Source organism: Lepisma saccharinum, chromosome 1, assembly GCF_977018435.1.
Source record: "Lepisma saccharinum chromosome 1, izLepSacc3.1, whole genome shotgun sequence".
Lineage (NCBI taxonomy): Eukaryota > Metazoa > Arthropoda > Insecta > Zygentoma > Lepismatidae > Lepisma > Lepisma saccharinum.
The window spans coordinates 21761586-21788814 of record NC_139229.1 but is presented as its reverse complement, the minus strand read 5'-3'; the positions used below and the strand labels follow the sequence as shown (position 1 = coordinate 21788814).

Genomic DNA, 27229 nt, shown 5'->3' with positions numbered 1-27229 from the left:
AGAACCCTTAGGCAATTTCACGAAAATACTTTCACCTTAACATCCAGAGAAGACACATCGTTGGAAACACAAGTTGCCAAATTAAGCTCTTACCTACGATAAAAAATTTTAAGTTAACAATTTAGGTGTCGTAAAGTAAGTGCAAAGTGACCGTTTTATTGAAAAAGGTAACTCAGTTACAGTTATATAGCTACTTACTCTTAAAAGCAATTAGGCTAGTTGCAGTTATAATTCTTCTGAAAAGTAACTGCTTCTTGTTAACCGAGTCTGATTTTTTTCAAGATTTAAAATTATAATACTGGGAAGAATTGGAAGTAGAAACTAAATTCCACACTACTGTTTCGTTTTGGTTAACTTTATTCGAGGAGTAACTAAATGAAACTTTCAATTCAACTCATATTTTGGTAAGATATTTATTAGTTCAAGTATGTGGTACATATCTACACAGAAAGAAAATTCTTTACAAATATTTTGGCGAAATGTTATTTTCGGTAAAGTGGCCTGGCAGGATAAGATACATCTGTTAGCCCAACAGCTTTCTCAGCATTGAACGGGACAGTTTTCCCACGCCAGTTGTCGGCAAAGCGTCCACAAAGAACACTCCACCTCGTAGATGCTTATAATAGGGCGTTCTCTCTGAAAAAATAATAATAGGCATGTGTATAAAGAAAATATCTATATTTCTTGGACAAATGGTGGTAGTATAAAAGGTTCCAGTATATATTTGGAATGGAGTTCATCTCATACTTTTCGTATTTATATTTATCTACTTAATTTTACTTCTCATCTGTCTCTTTTCAGTCTCTATGTTTTGACGTGGTTTTAACATAATTATCTTGTATAGGGTTTTCCAATAAGAACGATATGATTTTACAATGAAATAAAATAAAAACTATGTCAGATACAACCAAACTTTCTATATTATTTTGAAGCATTGTTCATTACATTATGTTTTGAATAACACATCATTTAAGTGTCCACCTCGACTTCGTGCACACGAGTGAATTCGATGAACCCAATTTTCGATGACTTTGTGCAATAACTCGGGCCTAATGTCACGAATGCAGCATTCGATTTCAATCTTAATGCATCAAGGGTTCGTGGTCTGTTTGCATAGACTACGTATAGATTTCAAATAACCCCACAAAACACAATCTAAAGAAGTTAAATCAGTATGTATATAAATCGAAGAATAGCAAGCAGAGAAGGGCGATTATGTGGACCATAGTTTTCCCGAAGTGCACGTTGAGTATTCACAAAAGAACGTCTATTTTCATAAAATGTTTGGATAATAACCGAACGTTCTTGAAGCCTGTATTTAGCCATGATGAATTGTCACAGTATACTAAATACAATTGACAAGTAGTGACAGTTATAACATTTGAATCATAGTTGCCAGTTCATTTCAAAATCATATCATTCTTATTGGAAAACCCATTACAAATAAGTAGTATTTCTGTGTTCGATTGCCTTTGTGCTAGTTTATTCAAATGTAACAGTGCGTACTTGACATGAATTATGTTTTGTAAGAGGGGATTAGCATAACGATATTTCCCTCTATTTCGGTTATTTTACGTAGCTTTTCTAATGGCGAAGATGAGGATCACAATGAAGTCTCAGCTCGCAACTATTTCGCAGTGTGCACGTAGCAGGTCTCTTCCTGGGAACTAGTGACATAGATGTGCAGTTGAAACGCAAAACTTCAGACATGGATAAAAATTAAATTCTTCGTTAGGAAATTATTTAGGTATTATTTGTAGTTGTACAGTTACGGACACTTCTGGGTTGTAATAATCTCATTAAAACTAAAAGGAATTGTTACAAAACAGTGTCTGTGACTGTACATGTGTAGGAGAATTTAGTTTACTGTTGTTCAAGTTGTTGTTGTAAATCGAAACTACCTTCTACATATCTCTGGAGCTGCTTCTCGGTGACGTCATGGTTTGGTTTCTTGACGACATAAGCTCTTGGAAGCGCAGTGTATTCTGGGTCTGGAACACCAACAACTCCAGCGCACATCACGGCTGGATGTGTTTGTAGCAAGCCCTCCAGTTCACTTGGAGATATCTGAGGAAAGATAGAAACATTCATCATTGAAACGTGTTTGCCAGATGGTTGCATCATAAGTAAACAGAAGAATAGATGAGGAGGTAAATGAAGGAATCCACCTGGAACTGGTTTATATCAAAGAACAGTGCGTACATTTTAAAACCGGCCCCGAACACAAATATGAGCAATATTATAATATAGTGATCTGTGCATTTAGTACCTTACAACAAATGTTGGAAATGACGTCCTTCTTGCAGGATACACATGTCCAGACGGTGTGACATATTCCTAGCAACCTTATGGAGTACTTCTGCGGTGATATTCTGAATGGCAACAGTCATGTGATGCTTCCGCTCTTTCAAGAAACCCAATAGGAAGTAGTCCGGACTTGAGAGATCAGGAGATCTGGCGAGCCATAGTCCTTGTAAAATAACGCTCTCGCCAAACAATTCCCTCAGACAAACACGCCATGCGGCAGAAAAGGGTAAGGGGAAGAAGAGGAGGGGAAGAGGGAGGGGAGGGGAGTATATATATGAAAGAATTGAACAACGTACAACAATATACACAAACAAACATTTGTTGTAAGGTACTAAATACGCAGATCACTATCTTCTAAACATTTATTATATTTGTGCTCGGGGCCGGTTTTAAACTGTACGCACTGAACAAGTGATAGAGAAGAGGCATGTACAGTCACCGGCATTAAAAATGAAAATGGGACACTTAGATCTTGAAATGCTCGCTTTTCTGCAAGGAAGTCCTATGTGTGTTGCCTAACTCTACGGCGGTGGTAAAAGTTGTGAATATTTGATATTAAAATCCACTTAAATCCGGAGAGTTAGGCAACACATTTAACGTCTTGCAGGGAAGCGAGTATTTCAGGATGTACGTGTCACATTTTTATTGTTGTTGAATGTACCCATGAGGTGCAAGAAGGTGCTAATACTTTAGACACACTACCTATCTGTAATTATACATTGACGGGATGCTAACATAATAAGAAAGAGAGAGAAGAAGATGTAGGCAGTGAAGATTGGAAGAGAGAGAACAAGAAGAGGAAGGATAAGGAATGAAGATATTGGCAACAGTGGTGGTGAAATAGTGAATCTAGGGTAGAATAGACCAGGCAAGGCTGGTTTCAATATGTGAAGATGTAACAGACTTTCAGAGAGAGCATGCACTGAACAAGGATTGAGAAAAAGCTGGAAGAAAGACCACGATGTCAATGAAAAAAGTAGGTAGTGGAGAGAATGAAAACAAAAGGATACAGCAAGTAAAAAGAGAGCAGTGGAAGATGAACAGCCAGACACTGAAAACAGTGGAGAATGATAATTTTTCAAATTAACTTCAACATTCACGATGAAAGCTGTTCGCAAGATTTTTCTCTCTCGTAGAGAGCAAGAAAGAGAAAGATAAAGAAAGAGGAAGAGAAAACGAGGAAGAGGCAGCTTTCTTTCTCACGCTCCAACTTTGTCTTTTGAGAGATAAGATAGAAGGAGAGAGAGAGAGAGAAGAGTCCGAGACAAGAAATCAATACAAGAAACAAAGAGAAAAGAAAACAATACAAGAAGAGAGAATGAAGGAGAAAAAGAGAGAAATGGGAAAGTAGAAAGAGAAACAGAAAAGATAGATAGAGAGGGAGACAGAGAGAGAGAGAGAGAGAGAGAGAGAGAGAGAGAGAAAATGAAAAGAAAGAGGTAAGGGCGAGAGAGAGAAAGAGGGAAGGAATCTCCTTTCTCACTTTCTTACCCTAAAAATATGAGAATTCGAAATGGCATTAAGGCGATGATCTGTACAGTGAGATGCATAAGTAACACTAGTCACATTGTCCATCAGCACGTCATTACTTTCCTCTCCTCGTGATTTTTTTTAAGAAATGGGATTATACTGATGCTGTTCTAGAGATTTTCAACTTGTCATTTTGTGTTTTCTTTCAATTTTTTTCAACTTTGAATTTGGTAACTTTGTGCAATTTGTATGGCAATATTTATGCATCCCACTCTACCAGTCTTACTGCGCGTCTCGTTAACTATAGGCCCACTATATTGCAATATGTTATCTTTCCAATTAAATTACCTTTATGAATCGTAAATGTTTATGTAACATTCGATTTTCAGGGGGTAGCCTTCTGTTACCTCATTTGCGGACACCTGTGTTCATGACGTGCAAATGTTCAAATAACACTTAGCAACTAAATAGGAGAAAACATCTTTATAAAAGGCTTACGTGAAATGCTAAATATTTGAACGTTTCCTTTATCCTCTCCACAACAAACAAGTGCCCATTGTCGTCAAAGTAGCCAATGTCTCCTGTGCGGAACCAACCGTCCTCGTCAAATGATTCTCTTGTGTCCTTTGAAAGCAAGAAAGACGCTGTTGAAAGCATGAGTGTTGTTAAAGGGGGCATTAAAACTCCCCAGGTCCCATAAGATAAAAAACAAAAATAAAAAATCTTCAAATTATTTACTTATAAAACGTTACATGTGGGTCACAAATTGTTTTTTTAAGTTATTGTACCTCTTGGGATATAGACTAAGAATTATATTTCATATAAATGTAATATCATGGTATCTACCAATCAAGAAAGCCATGACAGTCTAGAGAAAGTAAAAGAAATCAACAAGTAGGTAAAAAAAGGCAAGAAATTATACTTTTTGTCTAGACTTTTTGCTATCACAATTGATTTAGTTGATTTAGATTATTTTACTTCACTTTTCTGCCCCTTTTGGCTAATCGTGAAGATGAGGAGGTGGTAACATAAGATGGATGAAGAGACAATCACAAATATATAGGGACGACAATACAAGCACAAGATTATACTGGTTGAGTCCAGATGCCAGTGTGTCGCTAGTCTGAAAAATGCAGTCCAGGATGCATTAATAGATAGAGCAAGTCTATTTCGCTTGTTAAATACATCTTCACTATTCATCTTAACTGGCCTTTTGGCAGAAGTTTTCATTACTACCTAGGTATAGGTCGAATAAATAAAGATTTAGAAAAACGGTAAACAAAAGTCATGAAAATGTCTAGAATTTTGGATTTGTTACTTCGGTAGACACCCTGAAAATGTATATTTATTTTTAAAACTACTACTATACGTATATGTGTGTGTAATTTATGCATAAGGCTCTATGTTATGTAATGGATATTATTGACATACAGAAAACAAAATATAATTTATAAGCCATTTTAAGTTATACATTGAATTACATATTATTTTAAAATTTGCCCCCCCCCCCCCCAAACATACACATCACCTAACTAAATATGTCCCTGGTTGAAAGATACAAGTCAAAATGTGTTTGATGAAAAATAGTGCATTTTAAGCTTACACTCTTAAATTTCCACTGTTGTATGTATGTGGAAAGTAGCCTGATTTTTGAAGCAACAAGAAGAATAATAACAAAACATATCAGGGTGCTCTATTCTGTCCCAAAAATAATACCTGCGTAATAAGACGTAATGTAGGTAAAACATTATTGAATATCACAATAAGAAGCACAATATCTAAATTGAAGACAAACATACCACTCCACAGGGGCTGAAAATAAAATACAAAAATCAGCAGATAGATGAAGCGACCATTAAAGCAGAAAAATGTAATTGTAATTCATCTGTCCGCACCGTATAACTTAAAGAGAAATTTAATCTGCTTAAAATTACTAAAATACAATTCGTATTTAGTAATTTAGTAATTGTATAAATTTGATGCCTTATTTTAAATATAAAATAGTGCCTTTCTATATTTCTTTACAACGCTTACCTATTACATCATGATATGGGACGAAATGTTTGCTATGTTAACAACAATAATTCCCAAGGACGAAGGACGTATTTACCTTAGGTCTTTTGAGATATCCCTTCATAATAGAGTCGGCCTTCACCCTGATTTCCCCCTGTTGCCCCTTGCCTACGGCTTTACCACTCTGCAAGCCAACAATCTGAAAGAGGAATTGGATAAGACAATTAGATTACTTAAATTGTTATAGAATAAATAGCACAGAATGGTCTTTGTTTAAGCAAACGTGTTACGGCCTCATGGACAGTTCTTAGAACCTTGTCAGAGATACAATAAGCCAATAGAAACAAGGAAAGGGAAAAATCGCATAATGATCATGATAATACAATAAAGATAATATAAAGTTTATGCAATGATAAAATAATATATTGATTAGTATATATACTGTGTAGTAAGGATAAGTTATAAGCTATAACTCGACAAGTTTAAAACCAAGACGCTGCAAATAGATGTTGCGCAGCTCACACCACATTTCCCCACTCCATTCTCCGCGGCGACGTTGGTTCGCAGTGTTGCAACGTGGAGGGAGCGGAATGGTCTGAGAATTTTCAACAAAATTTGTATTCGCTTTTCCTGGGCTGTTTTCTACCTGTCGGAGTACAGAAATTCAACTCACCTTTCGCCAACGACTCTGTTCCTTCTTTTAAAATTTGGCCTCCCCGATGGCGCATTGGTAGCGTCGTCGCCTTGTAATGGTGATGCAGCATTATCAAGAACCTAGGTGTATGACTGGTACAATCGTTTCAAAGGTGGACGTGAAAGTGTCGAGGATGAACCAAGATCAGGACGCCCTTCAACCAGTGGCGAAGCGTGACATTTTTACGTAGTCATCGCAAGATTTGCCAAACGTCAGGGTCGATCTTTCAACGGAGAGGCAGGGGGGAGGGCACAATATTTATCTGCGATAAACGCCAAGGCTATTGCCAATTCAATGTAAAAGCTCATACCACAGACCTTACGACTACAAAAGACACATAATTCTATCCCATACGACGAGAATTATTAAATATGATGGAAACTGAAATGCAAACACCTCAATTGTCGCGTTAAAAGGTAAGAAGAACCTTTATGGTTCGCCGCCGATTGTTGTTTAGATAATGAAAAGCATATTCATATCGTTCAATGTGTGGAGTGGAAATAGCAGACATTCGAGTGGTGTGCCCTGGATTTTCGAAGGGAGGGGGTTACGTGTACTTTTTAGTAGTAATTTCTGAAGTCCTCATTTTGCCATCTTTTCCTGCCTTTTCTTTCTTCTTTTTTTTCAAAGAATATTGAGCCATTTCTTTCTTCCTTTTTTTTCAAAGAATATTGAGCCTAAGCAGAATTATGATCCTCGCCACCCCTCTTTGAGCACGCCACTGGACACTCGGAAGAATCTTGTTGATTCCAGACAAACCCTGCCGTGGCTGTAAACATGGGGATGGGGGCTGAAAAAAGGGCCTGTTATGACCCAGACCTTTAAGAGTGGGGAAAAGTACAGGTCGTTGGACATGTCTGTTTGTTCGGAAGCGTTCGGCTGTTCTCGGCACCGGCAGAGACTGGAGAGATTCGCACCATTCTGCGATGAGCTGGGCCGACGAACACCATAGGAAACTTGGCGGGAGGGTTCGGCGCGAGGAGTAGTACTGGAGCCTCATTTCGATCCGCTAAGATTAGCGAATCTCTTGCGTACTTCGAGCTGTTTCATGCTGTCGCTTGGCTTATTTCGCAAAAATATGCGAGTATTCTGACTTTTTTTTTTTACTGCTTCTCTAAAATATATAAAATGCAATATTTTTATTATTTTGCTTGGTCATCGCCGCATCTCCCGATGGCCGGACGCCTCGCCTCTGCCTTCAACGTCAAGGAATGACGACAATGTGGAGAAAGTTCGTGCACTGGTGAAAGGTGATAGACGTTTAACCACGCAGCAACTGTCAGACATGCTTCATATCAGCAATGAAAGCTGTAGGTTAATTTTAACGGAGGGCCTGCAAATGAGGAAAGTGTGTGCTCGCTTTGTGCCTCGCATTTTGACAGAACGAGAAAAATACAAAAGGAAAGAGTGTTGGGAGGATTTGGTGGCAACTGTGAACCAGGACATCAACTTCTAAAAGTGCATCGTTGTGGGAGATAATACCTGGTGTATACAATATGACCCCGAAACAAAAAGACAAAGTGCGCAGTGGAAAGGACTTCTCGTCCGTAAAGAAAAAAGCACGGATGTTTAAATCGAAGACAAAGGTGCTGGTGATCGCATTTTTTTATTCCCAAGGACTGATCCACCATGAATTTGTTCCTGAAAAACAAACAATCAATCAATGGTATTAGAAAGAAGTGTTTGGTCGACTCAGACACAGGATGAAGCGTGTTAGGAAGGACCTCTATGATCCTGGCCACTGGTTTCTGTTACACGATAATGCTCGGCCTCATACCGCATTGTCTGTACAACGATACCTTGCTAAGCATTCAGTGATATGATCAATCACCCTCCATATTCTCCTGACTTATCGCCTACTGATTTCTAACTTTTTCCCAAGCTTAAGATGGCTATGAAAGGGCGATGATTTGACGACGTCGCGGACATTAAATTAAATGTTACGCGTATTTTGCGAAAACGTACTGTCAATGACTATCAACAGTGTTTCCAAGACCTGTACAAACGCTTGTCAAAGTGTTTTTCCTTCTCTGGTGATTATTTTGAAGGTGATAAAGTCATTTGAAGGTAATTACTTGTTTTCTTTCCAAAAAATAAAGTTATGATCCTCACCACCCCTCCTTGAGCACGCCACTGGACACTTGGAATAATCTTGGGCGAACCTTGTATGTAACGATTGATTGATTTAGTGTATTTTACGTCGCCTTTCTATTTCTTTCGTCTAATCGCAACGATGAAAATGAATGGTGATAAGAAACTTACATACGACTCAACACAAGGCTTCATAGAGGATTTTACTGGCTCTGAATCCAAGCGCCGTGGACACCATGGCCTGTAATAATAGAGCCCAGGGCATTACTACGTGGAAGAGATTTGATAAATGGAAGATGATAAGAATAACACTAACCTAAATTGAATTGTCCAAGCTGTTGGAAACTCAATGATTATCTCGAAAAGCATTATTTTAGCTGGAGCAACAAAGTTTCGTATTTATAAACGCGATGTCCATCAAAGTTCACTTCATGACAAATCTGTGTTAGGTCCACCGTATGCTAAGACAGACAAATCCGGACTGAACTACTGTTGAAAGTGGGATTCGACGTACTGTGCAGGGCCTCACCAATTACCTTGAATCAAGTGGTCCCGCGTTGGATACCCGCTGCAGGTGCATAGTGGTTCTTATCCCACTTATATGCCAACTGTGAACATCAGCCAAGAAGTCAAAATGAGAAGAGAAATAGCCTTGAATATTCCCTTGAACATTTCTTACAAGAGGTTTAAGTCGTTGGGGATAGAAGCAGTGACATAACATGAGCTGTAGTCAAGATGTCAGACTGAAAATAGGAAAGGCCTTTAACAGAGGACGAAGTGTGTTTTGTGGACCTTTACACAAATAAACAAGAAATAGACTAATAAACTATTGTGTGGAGTGTAGCGTTGTATGTTGCAGAAACCTGGACGCTACGAAGAGATTAGGAAAGGCGACTAGAAGCTTTAGAAATGTTGGCTGTGGCGAGGATCAAGAAAAGATAAATTAATTGACTGGGACACTGGCTAAGAAGGAACTGCCTGCTAGAATACGCTGTGAAAGGAATGGTTTGTTTGTTTGATTTACTTTGTTTTACTTCGCTTTGTGCTACTTTTGGATAATTGCGAAGATGCGAATGAATGACGACATGATGGAATTGATGAATGGACACTCACAAACATCAATGTCCAGGCCAGGACTCGAACCCGGAACCCCTGGCGGTGTAGCACGATGCGATAACGACTCCGCCACGGGGGCCGGTTGGAAGGAATCATTAACAGGAAAAGTATTCGGAGGAAGAAGAAGACATAGATAATATTCAATTAAGTAGATCATACGATGACATGAAACGTAATATTGGAAAGCATAGAAGTGTTCAAACAATAAATGAATGAATGAATATATATATTTAAATGTACACTCATGCTCATAAATTAAGGATAATAGAGGTTTTGGTGCCCCACGATACAGCACTGAAACAAACTAGTTGTGGTAGCACAGACACATGTTGAACACCCAAGAAAGGCATCCACATACCCCGTTTAACCCTGTATATTGCGGAAAACGTGAAAAAAATCAAAGAGCGCACATATGATACAAAGCAAGGGAGATTGTAAATTGTTGTTCCACAGAATCATTGTTGAGACTATACCTGGACTCGTCAGTGAAGAGTACCCGAGACCATTCTTCCATTGTCCATGTCCTGTGTACTCTACACCAGTTGTTACGGACTACTCAGTGACCATGTAACAGTGGAATGCAAATTGCATGCCTCCGGGAGAATAAACCATGCCTGTTGAGTCGTTTGTACACAGTGTGTCTGGAAACATCTGTTCCAGTAGCAGCTGCAAGGTCTCGGGCAAGGCCCCCGGCAGTACTCCGTCTGTGTCTCCGGGCACTTACGGTGAGATACTTGTCTTCTCGTGGTGTCGTACTGTGTGGACGTGCACTGCTGTAGCGCCGAGACACGTTTCCAATGTGTTGGAATCGTTGCCATAATCGTGAGATGAGACTTTGTGGCACATGGAACACCTGTGATACGACCTGCTGTCTTTGGCCCGCCTCTAGACGCCCAAGTATCCTTCCCCTCATTACATCATCAATATGTGTTCGTTGAGCCATTTCACACACACTCACCATTCGCACAACTGAACACAACTGCACACTTCCTATAGGCACTGCACTCTGGTCAGGAGTTTCGCTCCTGTGAGTCATTTGTCTGCGTACAGCGCCACCACACACTGGATCAAGGTCATAGTCAACACAGGTTCTTTGGTCCAGTACGCGGACAACATTTCAAGCTGCAACGTGCACATCAAATATTTATTTGTACAAGATTCAGCATTATCCTTAATTTATGAGCATGAGTGTACATAGCATATGCGCGACCTTCTATTTTTCACCTATTTTTTTTTTAGAGAAGCTGAGTTAAATACAATTATAGACGCTACCCAGGCACACACTTTAAAAAATTAGCACTCTGCGATGCAATGGTAATACAAAAAAATTCCAATTATTTATTATTTACTGAGCTTCAATATATTTTAACAACTATTTATAAATGTTATTGACTACAACGGGTATTAAGATATGCGACATTTGTAACTACATTTATGTATTATCATCTTTTGAAAACAGTTGAAATTAGGTTTTTATGAGCGGACGAATCATACAAACAATGTCGTTAATGTATTGGTTTTTGTGTAAGTATTACGCACCTTCATTTTTACAGACGGAAAAATAACCCCAGAGCTCAACACTTTCGAACCTGAAAGGAAAGAAAAATAATACAACGGCCCAGAATTACAACTTTGAAAAAATTCCTACAATTCATAATGCTGAATTAAATGATAGCCAACAGCTTTCACAGAATACCTCCTCAATGTCTATTATTGAACTCGGTTTTACCTATAGATAAAGAAATTGAACATTTAAGTTATTTTTAATTGTTGCAGTCATATAAATTATCTTGGATATGTAGTTTACTTAATTTTTAGTTTAACAGATCAAAAGTTCTGTATCTCATTGATGTATTGGAAATGAGAATGAAATAGGAAAATGTCTCAAACGAATGATTATGGAAAGTATGTTTAACTACATCACGAATATTTCTAAAGACTGTTCTATTTCTCTAACATGGGAATCAGGATGGGGGAGGTCGAACTGGTCCGTCATTCATTTCAAGTTGCAAAAAACAGAGTGATTGTTTATGGCTAATAATACTATAAATAAAACAATATTCAGTTTGTATTTGAACAGAATAAAGATAAGAAGAAACTACGTTAGAGCGAAAACATTAAATGTAAAATGCAGGGACCAGTTTTTTCCCATATTCTACTATTTAATGCAGATACTAAATGCTTCCACACTTTTCAAAATTCCAAAAAATTAGAGTTTTATGTGTTAGAACACACAACATAAACTTTATGTCTAAAATTTACCCATAACTTCAAAAGCTTTCTCTTGGGCGAGCATGTAAATATAAATAACAAAATCGAGTAAGTGTGTCGTTCAGTGCCCAAACCACATGAAATGTAGAAAAATAATGAAAATGAGTTCTCCAAGATATTCACTCATTTGGTGGATCGAGCAGAAAAATATCCGCAAGAATATAATAACAATAATTGATTTGGTTAATTTTACTTTTAATTTCTGTCACTTTTGGTTATCGCGAAGATGAGAATGGGTGATGATATGGTTAAACTGATGTAGGGATACCCACAACGAACACTCATGCCCAGGCCGGGAATCAAACTTGACACCCCTGGCGTCGTAGCACGCTCTGTTAACTACTCCGCCACCGAGGTCGACCATAATAATAATAATAATATGGAAAAAATATTTATTTTTATTAGTTTATAATAGTTATTATTGCATAACGACAATCATAACCATGATAATACTACATTATTACAGTTTTTACTATTCAAATGTTATCAATGCCCTGACACACCCTACAAAAGAATTTGACGATACACATGATCAGTATGGATAAATATTTGCAACCATGAGAGATGAAATTATACAAATTTCTCTTGTCCCCCTAAAAACACTACCTTCTATTCAGCAATTCTTGTCCTTACCTGGTTTCTGTAGAACCTTGAACATCGAAGCAGCCAGAGTTGATGTTACGAGACCGCATTCTGTCGCACCGTAATTCTGAAATAATAATAATAATAATACTAATAATAAAATAGTATATAATCACGCCACAAAGATTTGATTTTCTATTTTTTCTAAATTTTGGTTCAATTATATGCAGAACTACTTGAAGTCATGACAGAGTTGAGAAATACACTTACGAATATTATGTCCTTCAAGTGTGGAAATTTGTCTTTCAGTCCTTGAATGACGCTCTTGTCAATTACAGATCCACCTGTGATGATGTACTGCAAACTGCTGAGGTCGTACTTCGAAGGGATTGGAATTTTCAGTAACCAAACCAGAACTTGTTGAAGCGTTCCGAATGTTGGAGACTTAAGAAAGAATATAAAATATGTTAGATATCAATTACACACATACATAACTAGTATACATACAAACATACATATTATACACATTAGAAATGAGCCGATATCACTTTGAACAGATACCCACACCGATACCGATGCTTGAAAATTGTAACAATTAAAAGTTGTGTAAAATATTAATATTATTCGTAGAATACTGTATTCCATTCCAATTATAAGCATCAATTACCAGAATTTTGCTTTAAAATATTTAAAATATACAGGATATAAAAATACCTGCTTTACATCATATTAATTATCATATATATATAACATTAAATATTAATACCACAATTAAATCCAAAATTATAAAAAACAAAATTTTAAAATAATGACAAGCCTGTTTTAATACATCGTCAGGGGCTCTAGAGTCAGATTCCGTCCTAGGCATGGATGTTCTTTGTGAGTGCCCCTTCTTTAATTTCATCAGTCATCTTGCGATTAGCCAAAAGTGGCAGAAAAGCGAAGAAAAATAACCAAGTAAATCAATCAATCATACATTTCATATTAAAAGCAATGGAAGTTATGTTTGAGCGAGTTTTGAAACACACTTATATTTCTAAACCAATTGTTGAAATTTTAAATATGTGATTGAAAATATGCAAAGCTCTAGAATCTAGTGTCAACATGCGAAGCTGATACCTTGTATCGAGTTAAAGCCTCCAGCACACTTTCAACGGAGAAGACGGGGATGGTGTATATTCTGAATCCTCTGACCAACTGGACTAAACTACTGTACATTCCGCTTATGTGGAAGTTGGACAATGTTAGCGTGACATCTGTCTCATAATATAGAAACCTGGAATTCACAGACCAGAAAATGTATCACTTGATCTATGGCACAAAACAAATACTATCTGAAAAGAAAAATGTCAATTTCCTTGAAAATGTAAAATCATTTCTAACATCTTTAGGGCTGACGGGTTGTTAGTTTCAATATGTATTACGCGATGTGGTCCAGTCAGCCAAGGACCTCGGGTTCGAATTCTAGTCAAGACATGGACGTTTCTGATTGTTGTCCTGAATGAAAACGAAGAGAATTGAGATTAATTGATGTAAGGTTCATTTGGGGCAATCTGCCGCTTAGGGGCTTTTCTTTTTTTAGAAAAAAAAAGTCAGCAGGGCATCTGACTGTTACGTGGGAGATCCAATTCGATTCCCGGTGTCAACCAGCTCCTACGAAAATGATTACCTGGTGCAAAATTACAACGAAACGTAGTATACCTGCGTATCTCTCTTGAAATGTTATCCTATGTTCATGTGCCACATGCCCACTTTTTTGCTTAAAAAACTGCTTTTGAATCCAACAAGGCAGCCATATTGGTCACACACAGGCCCGTACCCAAGGGGGCGGGGGCAAGGGGGCCATGCCCCCCCCCCTCGAGCCATGAAATATTTTAATGCGAACTTATAAAAAAAACTACAAAAAAAACACGGACGGTTTTTCACATTTTGCAGAATTTCAATTTTCTTCTTGCATAAATGAATGGGTTGTTTCTGGAGAGAGGTAGATTCCAGAAGTCTGCACTGTGGTATATTTAGCAATTTTAGTTTTATAACCATTTATGCAAAGTTACCAAACATACCGATTTGGTCGGGACAGTACACTATTTTTAATCTCTGTCCTGATTTTTTTCGAACTGCAGACTTGATGAGAAAATGTTCTTTTTTTTTTCTTAATTCACATTCAGACATGTTCTTCATTATAACAATCATTCCTAATACAAGTAATTTAACTTCTTATAAATATATTATTTTGTAATCATAGATTATCTTTATTACAAATCAAATCAAATCATGGCTGTTCAATGGTGGTGGTATAAGAAAATTGAAAACATTGTTAATTTGTGAATATTGTATTATTCAAATACTTTTGAGAATGGAATGTAAGCAATAAGCACCGAGCTGTACGCCAGGTGACAGCCTTTCTCTGTAAGCAACTGTATTTTTGATTGTCGGGCCAGGGAAATTGGGGGGGGGGGGGACGGGGTTATCACTGAGTTGATTTTTTCCCGTTACTTTGGTCCATAATATTGCAAAACTACAATTGTACATCCAGTTGCAATACTACCTTAGCGTTGCTGGTCATATCCAGGGTACGAATTGCCATGGCGGGGGGGATCTCACATCATCCCACCAACGATCCTGTTCTACTAAAATTCACCCCCCCCCCCACAATCAAAATTTTCCGAGGGGAATAGTTTGTTATAACAATAAAAATAAACAATTAGTTGTGACTTCATACATTCTTTACTAAGAATAATATCAGAAACACATACAAGGTAGGAAGAACAAAGAATAATGTCTGTGTGTGTGTGTGAATGTTGCATGCAACTGCTCTCTCTATCTCTCTCTCTCTCTCTCTCTCTCTCTCTCTCCCTCTGTGTCTTTCTTTATAGCTGGTAACAACATGCGGTTAAAACGCACTTCTATAGTCATAGACAGTGGCACCTATTAGAGGGGCGAGGGATGCAATTGCCCCCCCCCCCCCCGCCCCACCACCTTTTGCCATTTTTGCTCCCACACTATGCTAAACTTTATCTACCAAGATAAACTGAACTGATAAACTGTTCCTTGCAATCGAATTTGCAGATGTGAACAGTACCACACACTGCTTGAATGAAGATGAGGTAGGATTCACAACCGACTGTCCTTTTATTAGCCACATTTCTTGAATGCTAAGTTTTATTTTCATCGGATTCATCGGAAAAGATTAGGTACATAAAATTTTTTCTTCATTGTCTAAGTATGAGAGCCTCATCTAGGCAGGAAAGGGGGGGATGCAAATTCGGTGCAGGGGTTGCGAAAATCTATTCTTGTCCTGACCGCTGAAATCTCTAGCTACAGCACTGATAAGGAAATATTTCCATTCGAGAGACCATGAACAAATTTACACTATTATAGAAATATACCACAATGAAAGTATGAAATTTTATTGACCATTGTTTATAGAAAGCAATAATTAAATAAAATCTAACACTTATTAAAAATATTTCACCTATTGTCTAATCTCTCGACATTTTGAACCAGTTGTTAAAGAAATTAATTTGCTAGTTTATAAATGTACCAAATTAATTTATTTATACATGTTTCATTATATTAATTAATTATTTAATAATTGACATATATATATATATATATATATATATATATATATATATATATATATATATACACACACACTCACACACGCGAGCGCGGTTTCAGACTTGGCCCCCCCTCAAAGACATCCTGGGCACGGACCTGGTCACACACCCTATCCTGTTTCCTCCATTCCTTGCATCATCTATCGGTACGTTTTATTTACGTTTAACCAAGCTTTTATTCTTTAATCGGTGTTTCAGTATTTATATCTAATAGAATCCTTTACCTAGCTAATCTTTTTAAAAGTTATCTATTAAATATATACAAACATAATTCCTCGGAACTTAGTTGAATTACAAACATTTCTATGTAAAATGAGGAAAATTCGACATCAACGTTGAAATATGCCTATTTATAAAATTATACAGTTCTTGACAAGGGATAAAGAAACGCCTTACCGAAATTTATTTATCGTGTGAAGTAAGGAGTAGTGTGTATGCATTGCTCCTTTCGGGAGACCAGTGCTGCCGCCTGTGGTAGGAATGAAAATAACATCCTCTTTAATATTTATTTCCAACATCTTGGGGAAAGCTGAAACAAAACCAAATTTAAAAAATGTATAACGTTTTAAAGTTTCGAAACGGCTTTATTACATGCTAACCAGTGCACAAAACGGCTTCTCATTTGTAAAGAGCTCATTTATTTAAGTTTGTTAATTTTTCAAAATATCCTCTCTTGTTTGCAAGACTTACTGAATAGCGTTGTGCATAATTACTACGTAACTAACACTTTTGCATGTATTGTTATTTAAATGACAGTTGTGTTGTGTAAACATTTATACAATCTATATTATGCATGTACTATACGTAAGTATGTGTTAATACTAATTAATAAGGACTAGGGGATATATATATTGAAAATCAATATATTCCTAAGTAAAACATCAAACTGTAAAATAAATAATGAGACTTGTTACGCTATTTCAATGCTATTAAGCACAAAAGGATATTTCGCTCGACCACAGTTAAACTTTAAAAAATGCGACACTAATTTTATATTATTATTATATTTTATGAAAACTCTCTCTCTCTCTCTCTCTCTCTCTCTCTCTCTCTCTCTCTCTCTCTCTCTCTCTCTCTCTCTCTCTCTCTCTCTCTCTCTCTTAAACGTATCTTAAATGTAACAAGTATTAGGAAATAAATTAAGGCTTGACTTCATATGTTTACCGTTGTAGGTCTGTAATATATGATTGGATTTTTAAAAGAATTACATTTAATATTTCCGGATCTCCCGCGTGGGTGATCTAAGGTCTGAATTATTTCCTGCGTTGTCCCCGCATAAAGCGGCTCTTGGGCTCACTCAGCCTCCAATTAATGGGTACCTGTGGAAACATTAGGAGGTAAAGGCGACCGGAGAGTGGTGCTGATCACATCACCTCCAAAATGGCCGAGATCGAGAATGTGTGTGACCCTAACCCACATCCTCTAAATGTGCCTTCATAACATGGTGCTATCTGCACAGGGAACTTTACCTTTGCATGTAATATTATTTTTCGAATAATGCTACCTTGCACAGAATGGAAACAAGCATGTTTCAGACATGTCTGACCGAAGATAGTATTTTTATTAGCCTTAATTTCCCCCCAAAAAACTTTGTTCGCCACTTGCCACGGTTATCGACAAAGTTAATAAATTCGATGTTCTACACTCACATTAGGTGCAAAATCATGACTCTCTATCAGTTTAAGGTCTCTTTGGTGTAATTGTTTTATTATAGCCGAAAACACTTTTAGCTTCATGTGTTAACATTCCCGCAAGTTTTCTACACTTTTCAGACAAAAGATCAGATGACATGTCTTTCCTATCATAAAAGAAATTTAAAATTCAGCTATGATGTTTAAGCTAAAATAATCGTCTAGGACCTGGTAATAAAATCAACTTTGTACCGTTCATGTGGACCTTCAACAGTTTGATCATACTGAAACTGATTCTTCTTTCGATATCGGCCCTGTGCAGTGTTGCCTATCTTTGGATCACTTATATCTAAATTCGATGCCAATTCTTTCTCATCAACCGGGACTCACAGGTCACTGCCCCCCGACGCCTCCACGAGCGGAGGGAGGGAGGCCCTGCCAGGCTGCCAAGTGGCGTCTAAGAAACTTCGAAATTTTTCATCACTCCTGTTTTTTTCAAAGCGCTGATATGTTTGCAATAAAGCATCTAACACACCGTAGATTAATGTTTTGAAGACATTTGTTCATTAAATTACGTGGAGTAAAAAGTCATACCAGATAACTATTGAGGAAAGGAATGTAAAGCGAAGGAACTGGTTTGCAATACACTGAGCCTCATGTGCGACCATTTGGACAGTTTTATTGTAGCCAATTATTTTAAGGAGTGCATCATGAACCTCTCCCACTTGATATCTCAACGGAGTTAAGGCATCGAATCTGCTTTCCCTCCTTGTGGCACTCAGTGGTTTTAAAGTGAGACTACTGGTATGTTCCTTTAAAACTGTGGGTTAGCATGTATTAACTTCCAAGTTATATAATACGTAGAACACGAAACTTTCAAGTTTTCAATAGGCTTATTTTTTTCTTCTCTTCAAATTTTGCCGCTCTGGGCAGTGGCACGGTTCGCCCCCGTCTTCCGCCGGCCCTGATATATATGCTACACATACTATTCAGTTTTTACGGAATACCACGTCATAAATTTGTGTAGCATCAATGGCCCCGTCTAGTTCACTGCACTTTCTGACTCTCATTGCACTTGAGTGTCTAGTTGGTTACACGGTGCAACACAGACTCGTCTACTTCGTTGATTTGATGTCAAGTAGTGCATATCGTGTCTGCATCGTTTACACTACCTTCTGTAGCGGTGTAATGTGTGGTGTATGGTCATGTGGTGCGGGTTAACTAATCAAATTAACGTTTCAAGCAGCGGACAGGCATTTGTTGAATTTACTGAACTTGAACACAGCTATCCGTCTACTTGGTTGCACGTCATTTCCTTTCACCAGCCTGACACCGGAATACACCTGCACTACACCGAGTGTCAAAAAGTGCTGCCAACTAGACGGGTCTATTGTTGCTGTAACACAGGCTTGACAAACTCGCGTGGACTTGTGGAAGCCAGGAAGTGCTCGGTGCAGTGCGATCTTATCTCCTGGGTACTGTAGCTCAAAGCCATTAAGCAGCAGAAGGGAGCAGCTAACGTTGAGAGATAAAAAAGATTATGGTCGAAGGCGACCTCAATTTCACTGAACCATCTGCTCTCTCTCTTCCTCTATGACTACAATGCCACACTGTATTGTTACTAATTCATTGTCGAGAGGTTGTACACTGCATGAACGCAACAGACGAAGCCCCCTGTTTCATTCACTCAATTCTTTTTTACCCCTTTTCAACCCTACTTCTTCTAAAACCACGCGTCCATACCTCATATTTAGCAGGTCTGGCGTAACTGTTACAGCAAGGTCAAAGGTCCATTAAAATTCAGAATTTGCACATTTAGTTTAGCATTTAGTCATTTCAATGGCTAAATAATACATGGTTAGCTCATAAAGCTTTCTAAAATATCATCAACAGTACCTGCATTGATAGTTGCTATCGTTAACTATAAACCAATTTACATATATATATTCCAGTGTAAAGAAAATGTCATTCGGACACCACTTGATTTGATACGGAATTTAAAGGAGGCAGAACTGTGACTGAAGAGTTAGTACATACGTAGTATCGAAAACTATCAATATGAAAGACTGATTTTTATATATCTATATATATATTCTAAAGTTGTATCCAATTTGCAGTAAGACACTACCTTTTCCATCGTCCATCAATAGTTCATCTAGGGAAGTTGCCTTTTCCATTTCTCCAAGAGAGAAGAGTTGGACTTCCCATGGGAGCCTCTTCAACACATTCTTCACATGTTCTTCCGTGTCTTTGTCGCACAAGACAAACTTTGTGTCACACTCCTTCATCAGCTTGTACTGATCGTCTGCAATTTTGGAAGACAAATTCAATTTAAAACCGTGGGTACTCAAAATAGGAAATTTGGAAGTGATTAAGATATACATAACTTTCGAAGTGTGTGTGTGTGTGTGTGTGCATATAAGTATTTCATAAAAAAAAGAAAACTTTAAACGTCCGATAAATAATACGGGACAGACTGTATACAGCTCAAATGTACATGAAATATCAAGTGTTATTTATAAGACAATCTCAGCTCAAACGCTGATCAAGTGAGCTTCAAAACGCCATTTTTGTCATTTTAAAGATGACGCCTCCTCTACACACTTGCACCAGTGAAGAGGATTGGTTTCTTGTCCTCTTTCAGCCTAAAACTTACAGAAAGTTCTCGGAAAATAATAATTCAATATCTCTGTGCATGCTTACCACACCAGCAAGTTTACTAATGGAGGAGAAAGTTTGGCAATGGCTTTAGATCGCAGGCCGATGAGTGGAAAGGCCATCGCAGTGGTTCATAAGGACTACAAAAACTTATTCTTCTTGAGGTATACAAGCATTAACTCAAAGTTGAATAGGTATATATGTAGATCAGCCATAGGTCTGTGCTAAAATGCAGCAAACTTGTGCAACCCTACATACAGAAATCTGCTAGATAAGAAACAAAAAACAAATGAAGATTTTCATTTGATTCTCCCTTGTGTATTGCATCTGTAAATTACTTTTGCCGCTCATTTGCTCGCAAATCTTCAGCAAACCATGTAAACTGCAACCGTAATTGCAAAATAGGCCATTATGTTGATAGAAAAGCTCCATTCATTTTACTGCAAGTAAGGGCTTTAATGACTTCAGTATATTTGATTTCTTCTTGAACCACAATTTTTCATGTGGAAACTCACCCTCGGTGCTGCGAGGGCACCCTCCCTTGACCGCCCCGTTGCACCTCCAGGCACCGAGGATGAAGAGGTCGAGCAGCGCCATCTCGTTGGTGACGAAATACAGAAGCTCCCCCTTGCGGAAGCCTCTTCTCGTGAGGGCGCTCGCCACCTTCCTCGACAGTGGCTCCACCTCCGAGAACAACACTCGCGTCCCGTGGACGGTGTCCGTCTGGAATGGAGATGCAATGAATTTGGAATTATTCCTTACTATGAACACAGAGATTTTAAGAATAAACCAAGAGAGGGCGTTGGTAATAGTAGAGTACTATAAACTTAAAAATAGATTTGTATTTTCGTTATTTAGCATCGCTTTTCCGCCACTTTTGACTCATTGTGACAATAAGTGATTGTGTTGATGCAGGGATACTCACAAAGAACACCAACGCACCCTCCGGGATTTAAATCTGGGAACCTCGGTGACGATATCGAAAGTCGACCACTTAACATGCTCGGCAATCGAACCGCCCTTAAGAAAATAGTATAGGTTACAAATTATTTTTCTGGTAATTCTTTGTTATTAACTCAATCGTTGATGGAAAATAATATTGGTATTCGAGTCTGATACGTGATACATGATACCCGATTGCATGTAATGTTATGTGTTTGCAATTATATGTAATGAGTTAACGGAATAAATACGTATGTTGCCATGGCCACACATCCAAGAGAGAATGTGTCTGATAGTATCATACACAGCCATTGACCCAAATGAAAATGAAATGATACATGTATGCAGTATGCAAATTAACGAGGGCGGGGGAAGCCGGGGATTCCCCTCCACACAAAAAAAGTTATCCCCGGCAAAGGAAAATCATTTTTATACCTTTCAGGTTCTGTTACGGGATCCAATAGAACTAATTAGAATTTATGGATTCCTGGACATTCAACAACTCTGCCTTGTAGATAGGTCTAGTGTAACTGAATTATTGATGGAACAGAACTAACTCTATGAACCGGCTCGGTGTCCCAGCAAGGTTAGTGATCAACTTGCGGACTCGGAACACAAGTTCTCGCGTTCAAATTCTGACGTAGACATGGGTGTTATTCGTGAGTGCCCTTCATCAATTTTATCCAATCATCACTCATCTTCATCGTCGCTATTAGCTAAAAGTGACAGAAACGCGACGTTAAATAAAAAAAAAAGACTAGACTCTTTGAGAGTTCCCGGGGAGTGACTACAAATCTTTTCATTTTGTTTCCGTTATGTTGTACCAGAGGCGTAGCAATTGGTGGGCGAAGTAGACAAACGCCCGGGACCTCTCACCTGAAAGAGCCTCACTTGCCATGGGACTTACCAAAAAATATATTAAATAGAAGTGGAAAGAATAGATGGAAAAGGCAAACTTTTGTGGGACATAAAACTACAACATTCTGTTTTTCGTCTTCAGATTCTAGTTAGACGTTACAATTTGAATTAATTTTTTAGTATTTTGAATAACCAGGAGTAAGCTGTTGATTTTAGAAGCCGTGTTGCTATAAATAAGCTATGAATGAATTATTTTCTCGTTGAGAAGCTTTGGCAAAGTGTTGAAATTCATATACATAATGACTAAGATTATCTTCAGGAATTCTGCGGCTGGATTGAATATTCGTACTATTCAACTGGATTTCAATCTGCGTTAACAGAAGGTCGTGAATGTGTAAAGAAGAAGTAACTGTTTCATTCAGTTGACATTCAAACACCGAATGATTGTTCATTGGAAAAAAAATTCTGTTTAGCTCTGAAAGTGTTGATAAACGTTCAGAAATAGAATATTTTAATGTCATGATAAATAAGATGAAACCAAATTTAGAAGCCAGCTTTGAAGATAATATACACCCAATACATCGACGCATTTGGCCAAAGAACTGACGGGACCCTCACGTTCTCATCTCGACCAGGGCCTCGCGATATGTGGCTACGCCAATGTGTTTTACACGTACAGCAGTAGTAGGACTTTGAAATACTCACATTACTTTCCTCACAAGGACAATGAACTTACCACCCATGCTGTGTCCTTGGTCCTATGCAAGTGCTCTTGCACTTTCCCGAAAAGGAAATCCGTGACAGGAACACATAACTGAACTCTGTCGGCTTCTTCGGGTGCAGGACTGGTGAAAATATGCTCCTTCTCCATTTTGTAAGCTACGAAAAATAAAACGAAGTTAATAAACGTGCTGTAAGGAAGGAAGCATTAAAAAGCAATACTACTCTCATTTAAAACAATTCTCGAGATGAGATTGTTTGCTCCGCTAATGGAGATGTAGTGCAAAAACAAGAACGAGGCATGTTACTCCGATAATAGTGTTTCCCATTCAAAAACACTCAATCAGTTTCAAATTACGTTCCTGCAATTTGAGATTTTATCTCACCTTAATGTACTTACCAGATCAATTCAGCGACTGAGGACGAGAGGGTCATGTGTACTATTTATCTCAATTCCAAACGACTACGTGTTCGTGATTGCAAATACAGTTGTTTACAAAGAATTTTCCGTGAAAAAGATTTAGTAGATATTTTTCGCGTAGTTTCCTCTAGCAAATTAACTCTCTACTAAATCTTCCACGCTTTCGCAATGAGCTGATTATAGAGCAGGATGTACAGTTGTTATGCGGATTAAAATAAGATTCGAATTCATTGTTCTTGAACCTAAATTTCCAAAACGCAGTTTGGAGATGACAAAAATGAAACAGAAGAACTAAGTTCAATTCGTGTATTAATTGCAGAGTTACATAACCCCATATAACAAGGAATTGTGTTTATTTGTGCTTGTTACTATGAGAATGAAATATTTTTAGAAGCAGGAAAAGATTGGTGGTAAAAATTATTCAAGAAAATATTAAATCTTAATGATACTAGGTCGCAATGAAAAGGTGAGTTTAATTCCCTATTAGGAAAAGTTTTCTCAACAGTTTTTTTGGTCTCCCCGATGGTGCAGTAGTAACGTAGTTGCCTTGCGATCAAGGGTTCCTCGATTCGATACCCGGTGGAGACACGCGGTGTGATGGAATTGTTTGAACTCTTAGTTTTATGTTTTACTAACCGAAAGAGTTTATATTTTTACTTTTATTATATTTCATAAGATCTTCAAAGTTACAAAACTGTTCTTTATATGGTATAAAGGTTTTCTTGGTCTTTATGTTAAATCCACCTCTTAAGATTGATTGATTTGGTGTTTTAAGTCCACTTTATGCACAGTAAGGCTAATCGGGACTGGACCTACATTTTTAAGTGGGATCCGAACCACTATGTGCCTCTACTAGGTATCGAACCCGGGACTCCTTGTTTACAAGGCGACGACGCTGCAAACTCTTAAGAAGTAACCAGACTTCATATACAACATAATTTTTATGTCAAATGTGTTCATCATTAATGGTAAACATTGCCATATTTCACATAATTTAAGATTCCTAAACCAGATTTCAATGTAACATTGTCTGTGTTCAATAAAATTATTCATCACAAAATTCTGAATACCATTTTAGTTGTTAAGAAGCAACCCAAAACGTGCATCTCCCTTAAGTGTTCACCATTACCCCACTCTCTCTTACATTTGCATTAATCTGTCACATTTAACGTTTCAATAAATGAAATAAGTACTTCTACCTTCGTCTGCCTTCGCTGTATCACGGGTTGAAATACCGATGCTGCTGGCAAGCGTTCGTTTTCATTGAACGCTAAACACAACTTTTCACTGTGGAAACACAATAAAGCCTTCGTATTCCTTTCAATCGCGAGCATATAAAGTAACGTAACACTTTGATCACACACCACACCACGCTCCAATAAAAGTCACTGAAGTGTAATTCCCCTTGTCCAAGATCATCCCGCTACTATCGACCTAATACTAACAAGCAGGATCATATAATAGATCAAATATTTTCCTTCAAAGTTAAAATCAAAGTAACTTGTAGGGTGGCTTTAATAAGTGATCTCATGCAATCCCATGATTATAACCACCCGTCAACATGTTATTGTTACTGTAGTTGGGGGTTGACTCGCAAGACCGCATGAGCTATGCATATATAAAGATTAATATAATATATTAGTTACCATACTGTTTATTATGTATACATAGTGCTTCATACAGAGATTTTTTTTCATGTTTTTAAATTCATCGTTGCTATTCTGGTAATAGGTCCAGTTAATATCAATGTGCTTTACATCCCTTCACCCATCCAATACCTATAGACGTGTGTCACCTTCAATAAAAATTGGTCACCTACATCCTGAAATACAAGTTTCCCTGCAAGTTGTTATGTGTGTGTTGCCTACCTCTACGGCGGTTGTAGAAGTTGTCATTGAAAATTTACTATTAAAATCCCACTATTATCGCCGTAGAGTTACGGGAAGCCACTATTTCAGGATGTAGATGTCCCATTTTTATTGCCGTTGAGTGTACATTCAAATTTATTTACAAAACAAAACTGTTTATATGGAATCTATAATTCCCTGCCCATGAGTCTTGGAGGATAAAGCACAACTCATATTCCATCTTTTTCAGCAGGGAACGAGATACTTTTCCCGAGTTGGTCATCGGCAACTTCTCCACAAAGGTAACTCCTCCACGCAGGTGTTTAAAGTAGGGAATTCTCTCTGAAAAAAAATCTAATATAATATAGACGTTTTGTTGACTTTAGCACTTATGTGTCCGAAATTACTTGGTTTCTTATTTATTTCTTCCCCTTCATACTATCAGGGGTGGAGGTGTGCATTTGCAAATATTCAACTCAAAGTTTTCTTTCCGAAATTCTTGTTCGTAGAAAGTGTAGTTTCGATCAAAAGTTACTTTCGTGATTTCTTCCATCGTACAGGAACTACGCAAACCAACTTAAAGCAATCAAGGACAATTTTATTTTGGTTTAATTTAATGTAATTATCAATTATTATGTCATGAATATCTCCTAAGAATTTCTTTTTTTAGTTTCATATATTCAGAAGTATGAGAAGAAATTTTGACCGCAAGAGATGGATAGACCTTTATCTTTATCAGGCAGTTCTGAATTTTTATAATCATGACCAAAGACTGAAACAGTCAAATTAAGAATAAAATGGATTTATTAAATTTAATTATTAAATATTTTTTCTAGATATCTCCTGAGTGCACCATTTGGCATTATCGAAACTCATACAGTAATTGATATTTTTTTATAATATCAAATTGGTATAGTTAAATGTCCGAATTTTGGACGACTTTGTTAGTTATGATTGTGTGGCACATAAAATGCAAGGAACATAATATTACTATTAACTTACTTTTATTTTCATTCTAGTTCTATCTACTAGTATATGTTTTGCTTGTAATTAATTTTGATATGGCAGTGCCAAAGAAGATTTATGCGCACTACTATTTATAATAATGTGCATAAGATGTTATTCACGAACTTTAGTTTTCGTTAAGTGAATCTAACATAGTTTTTACGCTTTTCAATAAATATTCCATTCTGTATCCTTTTAAAAAAAATATTCCATTCTTTATTTTTTTCTTCCTTGCCAGAAAAGTTGTTTTAACGTAAATTTCATCGATCTTAACTATGCGCAAACTAGATAGTAGAGCAGTGGCACGGGTTCGCAAACCGAAAATGGGGCTCGATGGGGCTCGCCTTAATGGATTTCTCTCGTAAGGCATGAGCCCCATTTTCTCACAGTGTTGCCAGCTCACCCCAAGAATATTCCACCATGATATTTTACAGACGAAACTAACCTACGAATGGGAGTTGACAACACTGGCAACATCAATTGCGGTTTAATATTGCCAACTCACCCTAAGAATATTTCACTATGATATTTTACAGGCGAAGCTAACCTACGAATGGGCAACACTGACTAGTGGAGGTGGCCGGGTACTGCAATATTAATTGCGGTTCAATATTGCCAACTCACCTTAAGAATATTCCACTATATGATATTTTACAGGCGAAGCTAACCTACGAATGGGAGTTGGCAAAACTGGCAACATCAATTGCGGCTCAATATTGCCAACTCACCTTAAGAATATTTCACCATATGATATTTTACAGACAAAACTAACCTACGAATGGGAGTTGACAACACTGGCAACATCAATTGCGGTTTAATATTGCCAACTCACTCTAAGAATATTTTACCATGATATTTTACAGGCGAAGCTAACCTACGAATGGGCAACACTGACTAGTGGAGGTGGCCGGGTTCTGCAACATTAATTGCCAGTGTTGCCAACTCACCTTAAGAATATTCCACCATATGATATTTTACAA

General features: G+C 37.5%; 1 protein-coding gene across 1 annotated transcript; it reads right to left on the bottom strand.

Annotated features, from left to right (window-relative positions):
• Positions 1-394: 394 nt before the first annotated feature.
• Positions 395-23440, bottom strand: LOC145997421 (uncharacterized). Its single transcript, XM_083134489.1, has 13 exons — positions 23377-23440; positions 22993-23135; positions 20972-21179; positions 19927-20103; positions 16564-16696; positions 13664-13820; positions 12815-12988; positions 12596-12671; positions 11186-11280; positions 5888-6019; positions 4276-4401; positions 1902-2067; positions 395-636 (listed from the first exon to the last, which is right to left on the bottom strand). The coding sequence occupies exons 2-13, from the start codon at positions 23125-23127 to the stop codon at positions 524-526; spliced, it is 1692 nt and encodes a 563-aa protein (XP_082990615.1). The 5' UTR covers positions 23128-23135; positions 23377-23440; the 3' UTR covers positions 395-523.
• Positions 23441-27229: the final 3789 nt, after the last annotated feature.